A 16237-nucleotide genomic window follows, 5' to 3' on the forward strand; every position below is an offset into this window, starting at 1 on the left:
TTTTTTTATGTATTTATTTTATTTTATTTATTTTATTGTCATCTACTTTGTCTGCGAAAAAATCCGATCCAATTGTCTTTTTATTGTAAAAAATTTTTTTTTTTTCTTTTTGTTGCTCAGTTCATTACCACTGATGAAGATCCAATCCAGGGATCGAAACGTATGGTTATATTAAATATATTGATTTAAACACACTTCCATCCAGTGTACTTCTCGTATTGGCCTTAACCTTGTTTACTTGACCTTATCACGAGAATTTTCTTACTTATTTGTTTTTGTTTTCATATTATATATGTACATACTGCTCGAGAAAAAATGGATTAGATCTAACTTAAATTTAACGAGATAAAAAGATGGAAAAATAGATCTAATTAGATCAAAATTAAATCTAAATAGATATAAAGTATAGATCTAAATAAATATAAGTAAATCTATGGAAACTTATACTTTTATTTATTATTAGATCTACTCTTGATCTACTCAGATCTATTATATTAGATCACCTCAGATCTGTTCAGATCTGCTCAAATCTAACTAAATCTGAATAGTTTTAATTATAGTAGATCTGAGTAGATCTAAAGTAGATTTAATAATATATAAAGGTGTAAATTTAATAGATCTGCTTATATTTATTTAGATCTACTTTATATCTATTTAGATTTAATTTGGATCTAATTAGATCTATTTTTCCATTTTTTTTTATCTCGTTAAATTTAAGTTAGATCTAATCCATTTTTTCCCGGATGAAAAAAAAAATTCGGATAAAGCAACTGAATATATTTATAGTTCGCAGTCAATTATTATCTGAAGTTGTTTTTCACTTCAAGCTTATGTATAAAAGGATAACGCTTCGTTTATTAGATGCAAGCTTAGATGCGTTGAGATAACAAAATATTTCTTTAAAGTTACTGAAGTTTTGACCGCTGCAAATATAGTCAACCTAAAAAGATTTTTTTTATGCAATCCTTTTTATTTTTTTCTCAGTGTATATCTTCAATTACATTAAAAAAAGAAACGTGTAATTTGTAACGTACAATTTCCTTTGAAATGTATTACAGGCGAACTATTTCGCGATATGTATTTGAAATATAAGGACCATCGTGCTTTCGGAATATACACATTTTTCAAACCGAATCTTGTGATTGCCGATCTCGATCTTGTCCGAATAGTACTGACTAAAGAATTCGGTAGTTTCCACGATCGCGACAAGCATTCTAACGAGAAAACGGATCCGCTATCCGCCCACTTGTTTTTCTTGACCGGAAAAAAATGGAGAAATTTGCGCGTTAAGTTGACTCCTACTTTTACTTCGGGAAAATTGAAGCAGATGTTCGCAGTTCTGAAAGAATGCGGTGAAGAATTCGTGAAATCTTTGGAAAAACTGGCCGAGACGGAAAGATGCATTGACATAAAAGAAATGTTCGCAAGGTATGGCACTAGTTTTCAAAAGAAAGAAACAAAATTCATGACAAACTTGAAACTACAAAATAAAATTAACTACAAAATAAAAAAAATATATGCATTAACTTTAAGAATGTTACGTACTACAACAAATGTTATACACTACAAATTTTTACACGATAGGTATTCAACAGACGTAATTATGTCAGTTGCATTTGGAATCAAAACTAACTGCATAGATCAACCGGATAACGAAGTTCGATACTGGGGGAAAAAAGTCTTTAAAATAAGTGCCCTTAGGCATTCTATTTTTATGTTTGCGCCACAAATTGCCAGACTATTTTCTATCTCTATTTTTGATAAGGGTGTCTCGAATTTTTTTATAAATATGTTTCGGGATAATGTGGAATACAGAAAGACTCACAATGTCGTTAGGCACGATTTTATGAATCTACTTATACAACTCATGGAGAACGGCTATGTTGAGCCTGACGAAGAGAAAGATGTCACCAAAGAAAATGATGTGCATCGTAAATATAATTTACTGTTCAATATTAAATATGCACTCTTACGATGCGACTACTTTCTAGATTGATGAGGTTTTTGTTTTATTGACAGCAAGTACGAGTAAACTTTCTATGATAGAAGCGACTGCGCAAGCTTTCGTCTTCTTCTTAGCTGGTTTCGAAACTTCCTCGACCACGGCGACGTTCTGTTTGTACGAAATAGCGCTAAATCAGGACGTACAGAATAAGCTTCGTCAAGAAATTGACGAAGTGCTAAAAAAACACGGCGAAGTGACTTACAATGCTGTAAACGATATGACCTATCTGCATAAAGTAGTATCTGGTATTGTTGTTTTTTTTTTTATAAATTATAAGTTCGTTAAATAAATGTGTTGGCGAGTACAGTTTTTTTTTTATTGTTTTACGTGTTATGCAGAAACTCTGAGAAAATATCCACCTGCGCCAGTACTGAGTCGCATTTGTACCAAAGCTATAAATCTTCCAACAACGAACATTCACATACCAGAAGGAACGTCAATTAGTATACCGGTGCTCGGCATACAGCGAGATCCGGCGATCTATCCGGATCCGGATAAATTTGATCCCGAACGATTTAACGAGGAGCAAATAGCGGCTAGACATCCATACGCTTTCTTGCCATTTGGGGAAGGACCCCGTGCTTGTATCGGTAAGAATAATCAAAGAATATCTAAAAGTTGTTAATTATTCGCAGCTTTTGAGACTGTAAAGTTATTTATATATATACGATTTAAAATTCAGATTCAGGTAATCTTCGTATAACGCGGTATTTTTGAACAACGCGGTTTCGATTGAATAACGCGGTTTACAAACTGTAGTAAAATGGAATCTAATTTTTGTTTTTTCAATATGCGCGCTTACGTGAGCCTCGTATACCTCGATTTATATAACGCGGCTTTTCTGCGAAACGGAATATTTGCGCTGTGCGAAAGTTAGTACTTGTATAAAATATTTTAGAAATCACGATACTTGGTAATAAATTTTCAGGTTCACGGTTTGGCTATATGCAGACAAAAGTTGGAATCTTAAATATCTTATCGAATTTCAAAGTTAAACTTCATCCGCGAACTTCGGTGCCACTGATCTTTGGCAAAACCACTACTGTACCTACTGCAAAAGGCGGTGTACATCTTATAATTGAACCACGATGAAGCAATTGTGCTCGTTTAAATGGAGCAGAGCAACTTTGCAACTAATATTAACAATGTCGCTATCGCAGTGCAATACAAAAATAGGAAATATTATGTAGTAATAATTATGTGGTAAGTATGTAGTAAATGGTAGTTAGAAAATATTATGCAGTGACGCAGTGACGAGATCGAGATTGTAAATAGATATTTGCAGAATCATCTTACAGGTGATATTTTTTATTGTGTTTGTTGGCGTGACGATAATAACTTGTTTTCAACTTATGTTGCGCCAGACTGAATCCAAACCTATCAAGCTGAACAGTTTGAAACAAATACTTCAAACTTCTGTGATTGAAATTAAACTGCAAATTATACAACACGTGTAAGATGTATATTATTGGTAATTGTTTTCTTATATCTTGTAGCGTACTTAAATATAAATTGGCTTTACCAAAGTAAGTTTCACCATCTATGCGGCGGTTATTATTTTATTTAAATAATTATGTATATACTTATTATATATATTCTTCCTTGGTATAATGAAATTTGTTATAATAAAAAATATTGTTTGTATCGCACAAAAACAATTTTTCCTTGAAATAAGCGACCAGTTGTCACAGGAATAAAAAATTGTTGTGTAATGTTAATATTTGAATTTATAAACGAGTGAATAAAAAAATGATAATTACAAGAAGTGAACAGAAAACTGTGTTTGTATTCAATCTTTTGTTAAGCTATAATAAAATTGTTCCGTCTCAGTTTGAGTTATCGATAATGTTGGAGCCAACAGTTATTATGTAATTGCGATCGAAGTTGTCTTGAAATTTTTTTCCTACGACAATCGAAAAGAAACTTTTCGCGAATTACTCATATATCTCGAAAAAATCCGAATCGGCCATAGAATTGATTCTACATTTATACAAGCACACTTGTATTTGCGACGATATCAGCGCGCCAAGTAGAAGTTCAGCTGAGTAGGTGTAACGGAAATATGGAAGCGCGCGTGTGAAATTCGCAAGATCGCCATTTAAAAGAGAGATCGTTCGTTCTGATTAAAGGTCCACACACTTGCGCGGTGAAGTTTAAACGCGCGCGGTATGAGGTACACTTTAAATATTTTCGTGCTATCATTGTACAAACAACTTTATGTGCACTTCTATTTATATCTCTCTATCTCAGGAATAAAAATCAATAAACTTGGCCGGTTCGCACGACGACACAATACGTCGCCATATGTGTGCCATTATGTACATATATTGACGATACTTGTTGATCATCTGATACAAGCGTTACGAGATCTGTACCGGTAAGCAAATGCGATAGACGCCTTGTTGTTTTTGCTTGAGTAATAAAAGCTTTTTAATGTAATCAGTGCGATAAGTATCCTGTTTTGAGACAAAAAATAGATAACGTACGGTCACTCAAAGGTGACAGCTGTACATTTATCAGCACGCCAGTGTGCACGTGATAAAAAAATATCTGCTTGTCATTTAATGACTATGTATTGTAGAAAAATAATCTCATAAATGTGTTATACAACGTAGTTGTTTTTCCATATTTTAGTTCTTCGTGGATTGATTTTCAAAACGGCCTATTAGTTGGACTGACTGTGGATTTTGAAGTAACGTGGGTCTCACAGACCCACGTTACTTCAAAATCAAACGTTTCCGCGAAAAATCAATTTTTTCAATTTTTTTTTTTAATCGAAAGTTCGAACGATTCTGCGTCGATAAAAAAAACGAATTCTAAAAAAACTCTAGTAGTTTCGATACAAGCGTTTAAAAAAAAAAAAAACTAAAATTTGAACTAGAAATACCGGTTTGATTTTTGGGTGGGTTTGGGAGACCCATGTCAGTCCACGAAGGGTTAATACTTGTGCAAACTGCGTAGTCTTTTTTACTTTTTTTTGTTCAGATTTTTTTTAGTTTTAATACATCGACTGCATACACACACACGTACACAGAACAACGCAATTCTGTATGTAACACATTCCCTTTCACTTGCCATATTTGTGGAACTATCATTTTTACACATCGCACGTCTATGTCCAACGTCTATTAATTTTCAAGACTGTTGCCCTGGTTTGGCTAGCATTAAGATAAACTCATTACGCATGATAGTTTCTGGATTAAAAAAATTTATGCACAACGATGTCCAATTACCCGTACAAGTACGCAAAATGTCTAGGTAGGTGTCTAACACACAACTGGAAGAAGTTTTTGTAAAGTGTTATATAAATTTTACACACACACCATTACATGTTTTAAATCTTTCTACTTTAGGTAGAATCGAGCTTTTTCTCTCGTGCGGAGACATGAATAACGTGCGTGTAATGTTTCCAGATATGAACCAACTGTCGGAATCACCACAACAAACAAGAGACTCGCGCTCGTTAGAAGGCTTTTTTCCCCTTGTCACTATTACCGAGGGATGTGGCATCGTTCTTCTAATTTTGGTGGGTGTTTGGATTAGCTATTACAGAGGTGGCTACTCATGGAGATCCGATCCGAAGCTTGAATTTAATTGGCATCCTTTGTTAATGATCATCGGACTTGTTTACCTGTACTCCAACGGTATGATATATATTTATAATTTGATTTTTCTCCATTATTGTGCTTTCACACGCACAATTTATAAGTTTCTCTTTCACACATTTGCAGCCATGCTCCTCTACAGAACTCAAAGAAATGTTCGCAAAAAGCAGTTAAAACTGACCCACGCGGGACTGATGTTGTTCATTGTGCTGCTAGTGGTGATCGCCTTGGTAGCAGTCTTTGACAGCCACAATTTAGCTTCGCCCCCAATACCGAATATGTATACCTTACATAGCTGGGTGGGATTAACAACTGTGATATTATTTTGCTGTCAGGTACACATTTGTATAATTTTATAAAAAAAATTATCTAACATACGTATGTTTCTATATCTAGATAGAATATCTATAAACAGTTATCTGCTATTTAGATTCTTATTTTTTTGTTTCTATATTGTTTGCAGTGGGTCGCAGGATGTGTCTCGTTCCTTTTTCCCGGCTTACAAAGCCCGTTAAGAGCCGCCTATATGCCACTGCATGTATTCTTTGGCGTTGCAGCGTTTATTGGCGCGATTGCATCGTGCTTGTTGGGACTCAACGAGAAGGCAATTTTTACGTTGAAGTTAGTAGCGTTATTAATTTAAAAAAAAAAAAAAAAAAATAGAAATACAAGAAATATATTCTATTTTTCGTTTAATTATGATATTTTTTAGGGATAAATACGCAGATCTCGTGCCCGAGGGAATGCTAGTAAATTTCATAGGGGTGCTCCTGATAGTGTTCGGAGGCTTATCTGTGTATTTGATATCGCAAGAACGTTACCGACGTATACCAAGACCGGAGGATGACATGTTATTATCTCGCTAATTTGTTAAGTATTTATTACGCGGTTTGTTCGGAAAATGAAATGAAAACTCGGTATGACGCTTTCTCGAATTAAAAAATTCCAAGGTTTCAGAAACGTAAAAAAAGTTCGTAAATTCTGTGCACAATCAAATCGAGGCTGACAAAACATTACACTTGTTTTGACACAGAGTGAAAAATATTTCTTCGAGTTTGAACATTTCTATTAGAGTTTGTTTATATAGCGCGTGTGAGAAATTTTTTAATATATTTTCTTACAAAATTTTGCATTTTTTTTCTACTTTTTGCTTGACGACTAGAATCTCATCTCAAAATATTTATATCGATATTTGAACATTCTTTTTTCGATTTCTTGGTGCTTTACGCAGATACAATATACACACAATAATAATAATAATAATAATAATACATATCTTTTAATGTACATACATATCTTTTGTTGTGTTTAAACAACTTATTTTTTTGATATATAATAAAATCGAAAGTAATAATATATAAACGTGTGTATATTATATATTGCATATATATATATATATACATAAAATGTGTATCATATATATTTAATTATCCAATTTTTAAGTGTGAGACAATATATATATATATATAACATGTATGTAACATAAAATTGTATAATGACATACCAAATATACGTATTTTGTGGCAAGCAATTCCTAGTAAATTTCTGTCTTTATGCGAACATCCGGTTCCTATTCGAGCGTCACTCGGCGGTGCACGTTGGAGTCACACGCGTTCGCGAATCTTGTCGGTCGGTTATTATCCTGATTCTGTTCCGTGCTATGCCCGTAAATAGAAGATGTGATACGATCAACTCTGAGGAGATTGACACACCGTTACAACACACACATATATATATTGTTACATAAAGTTAATTTCCATCTGGAAACGAATACATTTTGCCGACACACGGATGTTTGCGCGCGACAGAGATGTGACGACGACGATACGAACATTTGCGAAAAATACGGAATACAAGAAACCCTCGTATATAAACGCGGTACTTGAACAACGCGGGGTTTCGATGTAACGCGGTTTACAACTCGTAGGACAATAGAGCCTAACACCCTGTTATTTCAATATGCGAGTTTCGTATAACGCGGCAATTTTGTGAAACGGAATATATCCGCGTTATACGAGGATTACCTGTAAGTCGAACGAAGTTTTCGCGCGCGTGAGGCCGAGCGCGGGAGCGCGAACGGTCGCGCCCAAACGATTTCGTCGGAGTTTTAGCTTCATCGCTGAGCTAATTAATATTCGCGTCAATGCAAATGCTCGCGAGACACGCGTAAACAGATAATCGCGCGCGCAAGACGACGAAATAATCGTCGCGAGAAAACGAGAAACAACATTCGTACGCGCTTTCTGCTTTGCGTCCGTCGCGTGGAAGACGTCCTCGACATCCGAAGAGAGTCGATATCCGAAGCGTGCGATACTTCGATTCTCGAAGCAGAGAAAAGCCTGAGAGCGGCCCAGTGATGAAAGATCGAAAACCGCCGTCGCGGACGACGATTCTTGCTTGTGTGCGTACCCCCCCACCACTTCGATACTCTCGTTGCAGCGGGCTCGATCTTTTATCACTGGAGCGGCCAGGTGCCAAGTCCTGCGGACATAGCGGCATCGACACGTGTCGCTCGTGTACATGGCTGCGTAGTTCCAAAATGCACCACCCGTGGACATGCGCTAATTTGCGGGGCGGAAAAGTAATTGCACATTCCCTTACGGGGGCCTGACCGCTCTCTCTTTCTCTGCTCGAAGTATCGAGTCGAAAGAAGCGCGCGAGGGTGTCGCCATCTGATATCGCGTTTCCGAATCAATTTATCCGTACGAAAAGAAAACAAAATTTTGACGCGTCGATTATTGCCGCACCCACACACACCGCGTGCACACGGCGGGCGGGGTACCCGTGGAATAATCGTCGCGCGGCTTATTCGCATATTCGGCAGATCGCGATGGGACACACCCACTCCGCGCTGCTTTAAATAACGACAATCGCTTTAAATTCTCTCAAAGGTTCTGCCTGCTGCTGCCTCCAACACACGGAACTCACGTATATACACACATACGTGCGTATATCACACGTAATCATTTTTTGCTCGTGGCACCGCGCGCTTTGTCTCCCCCCGAGACTATCAGCTGTTCTCTCGGAATTGGGTGACGCGCGCGAAACTTGTTTGACAACTTGTCAGCTGACGTCGTGAAGAAAAGAAAAAGAAAAAAAACAGCTTGGTCAAAAAAGCTCCGAAAGATAGTGCGACGCACACTCGGCAACGCCAGTAAGAACGATTTAAGTGCATTCAATGGTTAACCAAATAGCTGTGCCGCAGGCCAAGTATGAATTGCTGACCGACATACGACAGTGAGTATATTTGTAGGATCTCTTCCTCGTGTGCGTGTGTGTTTGTTTAGTAAGAGATTTATACAGACGAGGGGATGACGAGAGAGAAGAAAATCCCGCGTGTGTGTGCGTGAAATTGCCCAGTGACACGCATATCGTGCGCGTGAAAAAAGAAAGGATGGAAAAAGGGTAGGAGGGAGGCGAATGAAGGGAGGGAATTTTGTATTGATTTCTCGTCTACGTTACGGCGAACGTACGTCATTGCTCTGTGGCTGTCAAACTCTTCGTTATTCTCTTTTCCCTTAGGAAGGATCGTCGTAATTAATTGAAAGCTCGGTTCGGTTTTCTGCTTTGTTTTTTTTTTTTGTTCCAGTCGCGTAAAAGTGACTTCAAGATTGATTTGGTGTTTCCCGGACGCGCGAGCACAAGCGATTCGCACTCGCGTTATTTTTGCACGTACAACATATAAAAAATATTTATCTCGCGTATGTTTCGTCTTTTGTATTTTTGTAACGTGTATAAAAATGTCACAAAAAAAGTAAAAATTTAAACAAGTATTGATATTGTTTTTTCAGACCACGCTGGAGAGCGCAAGTTCTGTGTCTCTCTCTGACATTTCTGATCGTCAGTGTTCTATTTGTCACGCGCGCCTGGTCCGGCATATTAGCTTTAAAAGCGTCGAAAGCGGAAAGATATCTGGAGGAACAGATTGACAATGCCAAGATTGCTACGTGGCTACGTCGGGCTTGGATGTACGCCGAGTCGACGAAGGAGAATCAGAATGCGGACAGGAACACAAGCGTCAACACACCGGAACAACTCCACCGCAATTCAACCGGGTGAGAGAATTTTGTTTGTCAATAGCAACAAAACGCTAACGTCGGGTTAATTTTTATTTGCGACGTGTGTGTGTGTGCGTTGTTGTTCTCTCTCAAGTAATATACGTGCGCAATTAATTAATCAAGAAAGTCTCACATTTCACAGCCAGGTCATCGTTTGCTACTACACAATACCGTGGTACCTGAACACGCTCTGGGAGCTCAGTCCGTCGCACATTGACCCTCATCTTTGTACGCATATTATCGTGGGTTTTGCGAGCGTGGTGAACAGCACACTTGACATCAGTCCCAACGAGTGGGTTTACAAGCAAGTGGCTGCACTGAAGAATCGCGAACCTAAATTGAAGGTCATGATCAGCGCCGGCGGAGATAATGAGCTCCACGACGGATTTTCCGAAATGGTGAAAAATCACGCGAATAGAAAAAAGTACGTTTCTTCGCACATTTGCGTACTCGTTTTTTTTTTTTTTTAATTTTGCGCATTATTTGTTATCTGAAACTAACTGATATGTCGTTCACGTTTCTTGTGTGTGTGCGTAGATTTATAAGATCAGTATTAAATGTAACCAAAACGTTCGATCTGGACGGCTTCGACGTTGATTGGGAGTTTCCAGCGTGGTTGGGAGCTGACCGTCGTGAGAAGATATATTTCGTTCAACTGTTGCAAGAACTGCGAAAGGAATTCGATCGCAGCGGGCAACAATTGCTCTTGACGGTAGCGGTCGCGGCGCCGCAAGCCATCATAGATCAGAGTTACAGCGTTCCCGAAATGGCAGAGTATGTGTGTTAAAAAAGAGATTGAGGTACCTTATCACGACAACGTGGTGTAAAAATTGGTTTTTTGTGTTAACTCTCTTTCAGACACGTCGACTTTATAAATCTGATGTCGTACGATTATCATTTCTACGTTTGGTACTTCCCGGTGACAGATCTGAACGCTCCTCTTTTTCCTCGGTGTACAGAAACTGGCTATTTGTCTACATTAAATGTGAATTTCTCTGCTCATTATTGGATAGCGAAGGGAATGCCGCGGGATAAGATCGTAATCGGTATACCGGCCTACGGTCACTCGTACAAGCTGGACAATCCGTTGAATCACAATTTGCAAGCTCCAACCAATGGATTCGGTGAGCTCGGCATTAAAGGCTTCGTGTCTTATCCTACGGTTTGTCAATTTTTGAAATCCGGAGCTGTAAGTGTTTTCAATAAGGAGACTAAAGTGCCGTACGCGTACAAAGGCACCGAGTGGATATCTTACGACAACAAAGATAGTTTCTATTATAAGGTAATTCGCTTATAGTCTCACACATCGTGTTACAGCTAGAACGCACGTTGTTTGCGTAATTATTTATTACGGAAATAATAGATTGAATTCAAACAGTTTTTTTCTTTTTTGTGTTGTTTCAGTCTATGTGGATTCGTAACAACGGCTTCAAAGGAGCCATGATTCTGTCCTTAAATGTTGACGATTGGAACGGCACTTGCCACGGCACAAACGAAACTTTCCCCTTGATACGTACCGTTTGGAAAGTACTAGTTAACGAATCAAACAAGTAACATGTGTCAATAGACAGATGTCAATAACCAATTCTTTAAACTGCAATATCGTTGATATCCATCTAGCTGTTCGAAAATGCACTCTGAATTCCAACAAATGCATTCCATATTGCATTCCTATTTAATGTTAATCACCTTTATGCTCTACCTCAGTTGCTCAAAGAAAAAGTATTCTTTTGTACAAATAAGTTGCTTACAATATTCGAAGCACATATTATTCGTATGCTGTAATAGAGCATAGCACTTGTACCTGGTTAAGTCGAATCAAAAGTTATATATATATGCGCGTTGTATTATACATGTAATGTGTATAAGTATATATAATGTTTTCTACTTTGTTGTTATTTTCATGTTTTTCATGAGCAAGTAAAATAATGTCCGTGGTATATATATATATATATACACACACATAATGATAAAATTAGGTAACACATCGTACAGGGATGTATATTATAAAGATTGTTTAATTTTAAACAATGTGCCATGTATTCAAAATGTAAGCATAGTAAGATCCATTATATTGTCTGTTTCGCGAGAAATAAAAATTTCGAATTCGTGAATACTTTAACGTTGCTTTTATTACAAGTCACACAAAGAATTTGTGCATATATATAATCCTTTTATTGTATAAAGTACAACAAGAGAATTTCTGCTTTATCGAAAAAAAAAAACAAATAAAATTGCCAATTTTTATTTTTTTTCTTATGTAACAAAATTATATACACATCTTCCTTGTATATAAAATGCTTTTTGGTGACAATTTGTCATGTATATCAATTTCACACAGTTTATTTCTTAGTTCGGATAGTTCTGATAATGTTGAACGGAGAGTCGTTATTACTTTTGCGTTTTATTATACTGGTGATTTATAAAAACAACAAATCTTAAATCTTTAACAAAATTTACAAGGATAGAAAATAAAAAAAGGCTGTATAAACTGTCTCAACAACTTATCATTCTCATTGTGTGACACACTATAATAGCGTATTTTGACAAATTTATTGCATTTACATCGAAAAGTATGTTTTACCGATTTAATGAGCGAGTTGTTAAAAAGGCGTCGAAGAATCTACCATCAATACGATTTGCTGGTGTTACATTGGTATGATTTTTTTTTTTTTTTTTTTTTTTTATCACGCCATTATTTTATAAAGTCACATTTTCTGGAAAAAAAAAATTTAAATACAACTTCTTCACAAACCTGTAATTTGACCATAAATTTTCTTCATATCGTAATTATCTCGAAACGTGTACGTAACGGTATTTAATGTTCTTAACGGCAGCGCCTACACTGCCTGGAACTTTATCTCAGGATTTGCCACCAAAACCTCCCATTAAATTCCCAAGTCCACCCGCCGCACCTTGCTGTAACTGTTTCATTATATTTTGCAAACCTGACATGCCACCTAAAAATGAAAAGAATTTTTTTTCCATTAACAGAGTTACAAATGTTTGAAATATAAACGTAAAAAGTAAACTGGTGCGTTCTCTTATTTACCCATTTGATGTAACACACGTGGATCCATCATTTTAGCCATTTGATGATTTAACTTCGCCATTTGTGTAGGATTAACATTTTTCGCCATGTCACCGGCTTTGAACAGACCTTTGATACCTCCCATTTTCTTAACAACCGCCGCAAACTTCGTATATTGCATAATTAAATCCTTAACCTCTTTTTCCGTTACACCAGAACCTCTCGCCACTCTTACTATTCTTCCAGGTTGTTTGGTGAACAATTTAGCTCCGTCTCTACTGTCCAATTCTAAAATATATACAACACGAAGCAATCAAATGTTATTATCTTATAAAATTGTAAGTAGATTTTTAACAATGTACCAACCTGAGTCATTCATACTGTCCATAATAGTCATTAGTCGTTTTAATCGAGCCATCGATTCTTGCTCCGTTCCTTTCGACATGAAATCTGGACTAAATCCAGGAATCATACCCTAATCATATGAAATAAAATAATATTTTACATATGCAGAACTTGATTGTAAAATATTAACGTATAATATCCAACTTTTTTTTGTCATCAAATATATTTGCCATAAACTTTCTTTTCAACTAAATACTACATTATATTTACCATTAATTGTGAAAATGGTCCCATTTTCATAATATTCTGAAACTGTTCGTACATATCACGCAAAGTGAATTGACCGTGTTTGATTTTTTCAAGTAATTCTTCGTTATCATCCAGATTGAGTTCATTTACTTTATCTATAAGACCCTCTATGTCTCCCATACCTAACAATTTACTAATAAACGGCTTTGTTTTGAACGGTTCCAGATCATCTATATGTTCTCCCGTGCCAACAAATATTACGGGACTTTGTGTAGCTGCAACACTAGAAAAACAAAAATAATTAAAATGTTAGAGACATTACATTAGCGTTTAGACGATACGACGAAGAATTAAATGTTCAAAAAAAAAAAATTGAGACAGAGAAACGCTTACGCAGAAAGTGCTCCACCACCTCTGGCATGGCCATCCAATTTTGTGATTATAATAGAACCGACATTGACACGTTCTTTAAAAGCTTTAGCCTGTGCTTCACAAGCTTGACCTATTGTCGCATCCATTACGAAGATTATATTGTCTGGTTGCTACGACAAATAAATTTTTAGCATTAAAAATTGGATGTCTTTTTGTTTTTGCGTGTGTACAATCAAACAATGTGATATAATTTTACCACGGCATTGGCGACTTGCAACATCTCCTCAAATAGTGACTCTTCCTGTTTGTGTCTTCCACTCGTATCTACTATTATTATCTCATAACCTTCTTTTTTAAACATTTCAACACCGTCCTGCGCAATTGCTACAGGATCTACTTCTGTATAACTGAATTAAAAAAAATGGTGGTATCAGAGAATAATCAAAATTGAGAAATAAAAAAACAAACAATAATAATTGCAAAATTTCCACGCACAATTAACATTTTTTGTTTTTACAAGTCTTTTTCTCTTTAATATACACCTTACCTTCCATAAAATGGTATCCTAGCTTTTGTAGCATTTTGTTTTATCTGGTCGTACGCACCAGCGCGAAAAGTATCTGCGCACACTAAGCACGCTTTCCAGTTTTTTTTAAGGTAATGATACGCGAGTTTGGTACAAGTAGTTGTTTTACCAGAACCTTGTAAGCCGACAAACATAATCACATTAGAGCGACCTTTCACTGGTTGATACGCTTTAACACCAGGATCAATTAACTAGAAAGAAATCGTTACAGTTGTACAATCGTATATTTTAATAGCATTTGTAACAGTCTTATTCAAATATTATTTCTCACGAATGTGAAATATGTTTGTTAGAAAATACAGAGAACCAACCTTAACAAGTTCCTTGAAAACTGCACTCTGTATCATCCGCCTTTTATTAAGACCGCCCGCCATATCCTCAAAATCGATAACCTGACGTACATTTTCTCTTAATTGTTTTACTAATTTAATATTTACATCAGCTTCCAGTAACGCTGTGCAAATCTCTTTTAGCATAGAATTTAAAACCTGCAAATAAGAAATAGAAGAATAGAAGCAAGTGTTTGGTACAACAAAAGTATCAGAAGTGTCTCATGTGTGTATATAAAAGTAATATATAGTTAAAAAAAAAAAAAAAAAGAAAAAAAAAAGAAAAACATTCCTAATATGCGCACAGAAATATTTGTAAAATAAAATTAGTTTGCAAGAGATTTGTCTGCTCCATATTGTTGGATCATAAAACATTGAAAATTTTCGTCAAAAAACGAAAATACGAACCACGTGTAAACATAAGTTTGACGTTTACAAAGAGGTTATTGTAGATACGCGGAAATCGCGTTGGAAGCGGGCAAACCGCGCGATAGCAAAACGAAAAATCGCAAAATGACAAAATAAACGAAATAATTGACACTTCAATTTACTGTTGTTTACAAACGTCTTCGAGAATTAAATCGCGCACGTTGCGCGATATATGTCTCGCGGATAAACAAACCTACCTCCTCATTGATGACGGTCGCGTTGCTGAGCGACCGCAAGGCGGACGTAATTTTACGTCCGAGATCCGCCAAGACCATTTTCGGACGTTTTTTTCACAATCACGTCCCCGTGTAAAATAATTTTCCCGATCACAGGTCAGGAGAAAGAAGGTTAGAATATTAATGTATAAAATATGTCATGTTACTCCGACTTCTCGGCCAACACGGCATGACGACACATCCGGTCGTCGTACGCGGTTGATCACGTTGTAAAACGCGACGAGAGCGCGTTCGGCGACGTTGTTCGATCGGCAGCGAAACTCCACGGCAAGTAAATCCCACAACGTACACGTCTAGAACCTCGTCGAAACGAACTCGCACTCTCACTCGGATTGTTTATACATAGCAATGAGAAAGCTTGGAATAATAGCTACCATCCATATCGATTAGAGCGTGAACGTTACACTCAACGTCATCTATGGTCACTCGCGGTCTTTACGTTGTTTAAGTTAGACATTTCCGGAAGTACATGTGCACTCTCACCGGGAACTTCAGATTGGTTCTTTCTGGGGCAGGAAAGTAACCGACGAAAAACCGAAAAACGCGTAAGGCGTTTCTCGGAACCATCCGCGCGTGTGAACCTTTAAATTAATTCTTACGCAATACAAGACAAGTGAAATTGTAAATTCTGCGCAATTAGTTTTTTTTTTCTTTTTTTTCTTCGACCGGAACATTTGGAGCAATGGAGAAGGAGAAACGCATTGTATACAGCCGCAATGAGAGAATTTATTTATTATATTATTCTAAGTAGATCCCAGCAGAGAGAATCTTATTTAGAGGGTTCTAGGTTTTTTTTTTTTTAGTTTTTCTCACGCTTGTTCGTCCGGGAAAGACTTGGGATTCACAAATTTTTTTTCTTTTTTTTCTTTTTTTTTTTTTTATCGCAAAAAAACAAAACCAACTTGAGACATCAATTAATCGAAAAATCGGAGCTATGTTACACGCAAGCATCTTTGTTTTCTTCTCTTTACGAACCTTTTACATATATATAT

At 36.5% G+C, this 16237-nt stretch overlaps 4 protein-coding genes across 9 annotated transcripts in view; 3 read left to right on the forward strand and 1 right to left on the reverse strand.

Annotated features, from left to right (window-relative positions):
- LOC109853398 (probable cytochrome P450 6a13) overlaps positions 1 to 3771 on the forward strand; it is a 5997-nt gene extending 2226 nt beyond the window's left edge. For 2 of the 4 annotated variants that reach the window (XM_020425512.1, XM_020425511.1), the window contains 5 exons: positions 1059 to 1428; positions 1585 to 1931; positions 2020 to 2250; positions 2344 to 2595; positions 2934 to 3771. In XM_020425512.1, the coding sequence (XP_020281101.1) occupies positions 1059 to 1428; positions 1585 to 1931; positions 2020 to 2250; positions 2344 to 2595; positions 2934 to 3097 (1364 nt within the window). In that variant the 3' untranslated portion in view covers positions 3098 to 3771. The remainder of the gene's footprint in view (positions 1 to 1058; positions 1429 to 1584; positions 1932 to 2019; positions 2251 to 2343; positions 2596 to 2933) is intronic. The other 2 variants (XR_002250113.1, XR_002250112.1) reach the window with 2 other exon arrangements.
- Positions 3772 to 4195: 424 nt separating this feature from the next.
- LOC109853405 (cytochrome b561-like) lies at positions 4196 to 6722 on the forward strand. Of its 2 annotated transcripts, XM_020425521.1 has the most exons (6): positions 4606 to 5053; positions 5146 to 5263; positions 5419 to 5649; positions 5737 to 5945; positions 6074 to 6231; positions 6323 to 6722. In XM_020425521.1, the coding sequence occupies exons 2-6, from the start codon at positions 5227 to 5229 to the stop codon at positions 6474 to 6476; spliced, it is 789 nt and encodes a 262-aa protein (XP_020281110.1). In that variant the 5' UTR covers positions 4606 to 5053; positions 5146 to 5226; the 3' UTR covers positions 6477 to 6722. The 2 variants fall into 2 exon arrangements, with proteins under 2 accessions (XP_020281111.1, XP_020281110.1); XM_020425522.1 differs by lacking the exons at positions 4606 to 5053; positions 5146 to 5263 and adding an exon at positions 4196 to 4382.
- A 1530-nt stretch (positions 6723 to 8252) lies between these two features.
- On the forward strand, positions 8253 to 11759 carry LOC109853422 (acidic mammalian chitinase-like). Of its 2 annotated transcripts, none has more exons than XM_020425556.1 (6): positions 8253 to 8847; positions 9402 to 9665; positions 9811 to 10092; positions 10206 to 10442; positions 10527 to 10950; positions 11073 to 11759. In XM_020425556.1, the coding sequence occupies exons 1-6, from the start codon at positions 8789 to 8791 to the stop codon at positions 11220 to 11222; spliced, it is 1416 nt and encodes a 471-aa protein (XP_020281145.1). In that variant the 5' UTR covers positions 8253 to 8788; the 3' UTR covers positions 11223 to 11759. The 2 variants fall into 2 exon arrangements, with proteins under 2 accessions (XP_020281145.1, XP_020281146.1); XM_020425557.1 differs by lacking the exon at positions 8253 to 8847 and adding an exon at positions 9226 to 9311 and having other exon boundaries at positions 11073 to 11755.
- A 138-nt stretch (positions 11760 to 11897) lies between these two features.
- LOC109853421 (signal recognition particle 54 kDa protein) lies at positions 11898 to 15692 on the reverse strand. Its single transcript, XM_020425555.1, has 9 exons — positions 15207 to 15692; positions 14563 to 14739; positions 14213 to 14442; positions 13922 to 14072; positions 13687 to 13835; positions 13315 to 13576; positions 13066 to 13174; positions 12721 to 12987; positions 11898 to 12628 (listed from the first exon to the last, which is right to left on the reverse strand). The coding sequence occupies exons 1-9, from the start codon at positions 15282 to 15284 to the stop codon at positions 12531 to 12533; spliced, it is 1521 nt and encodes a 506-aa protein (XP_020281144.1). The 5' UTR covers positions 15285 to 15692; the 3' UTR covers positions 11898 to 12530.
- Between the last annotated feature and the right edge of the window lie 545 nt (positions 15693 to 16237).

This window comes from Pseudomyrmex gracilis, unplaced genomic scaffold, assembly GCF_002006095.1.
Source record: "Pseudomyrmex gracilis isolate BER0280 unplaced genomic scaffold, ASM200609v1 scaffold_48, whole genome shotgun sequence".
Lineage (NCBI taxonomy): Eukaryota > Metazoa > Arthropoda > Insecta > Hymenoptera > Formicidae > Pseudomyrmex > Pseudomyrmex gracilis.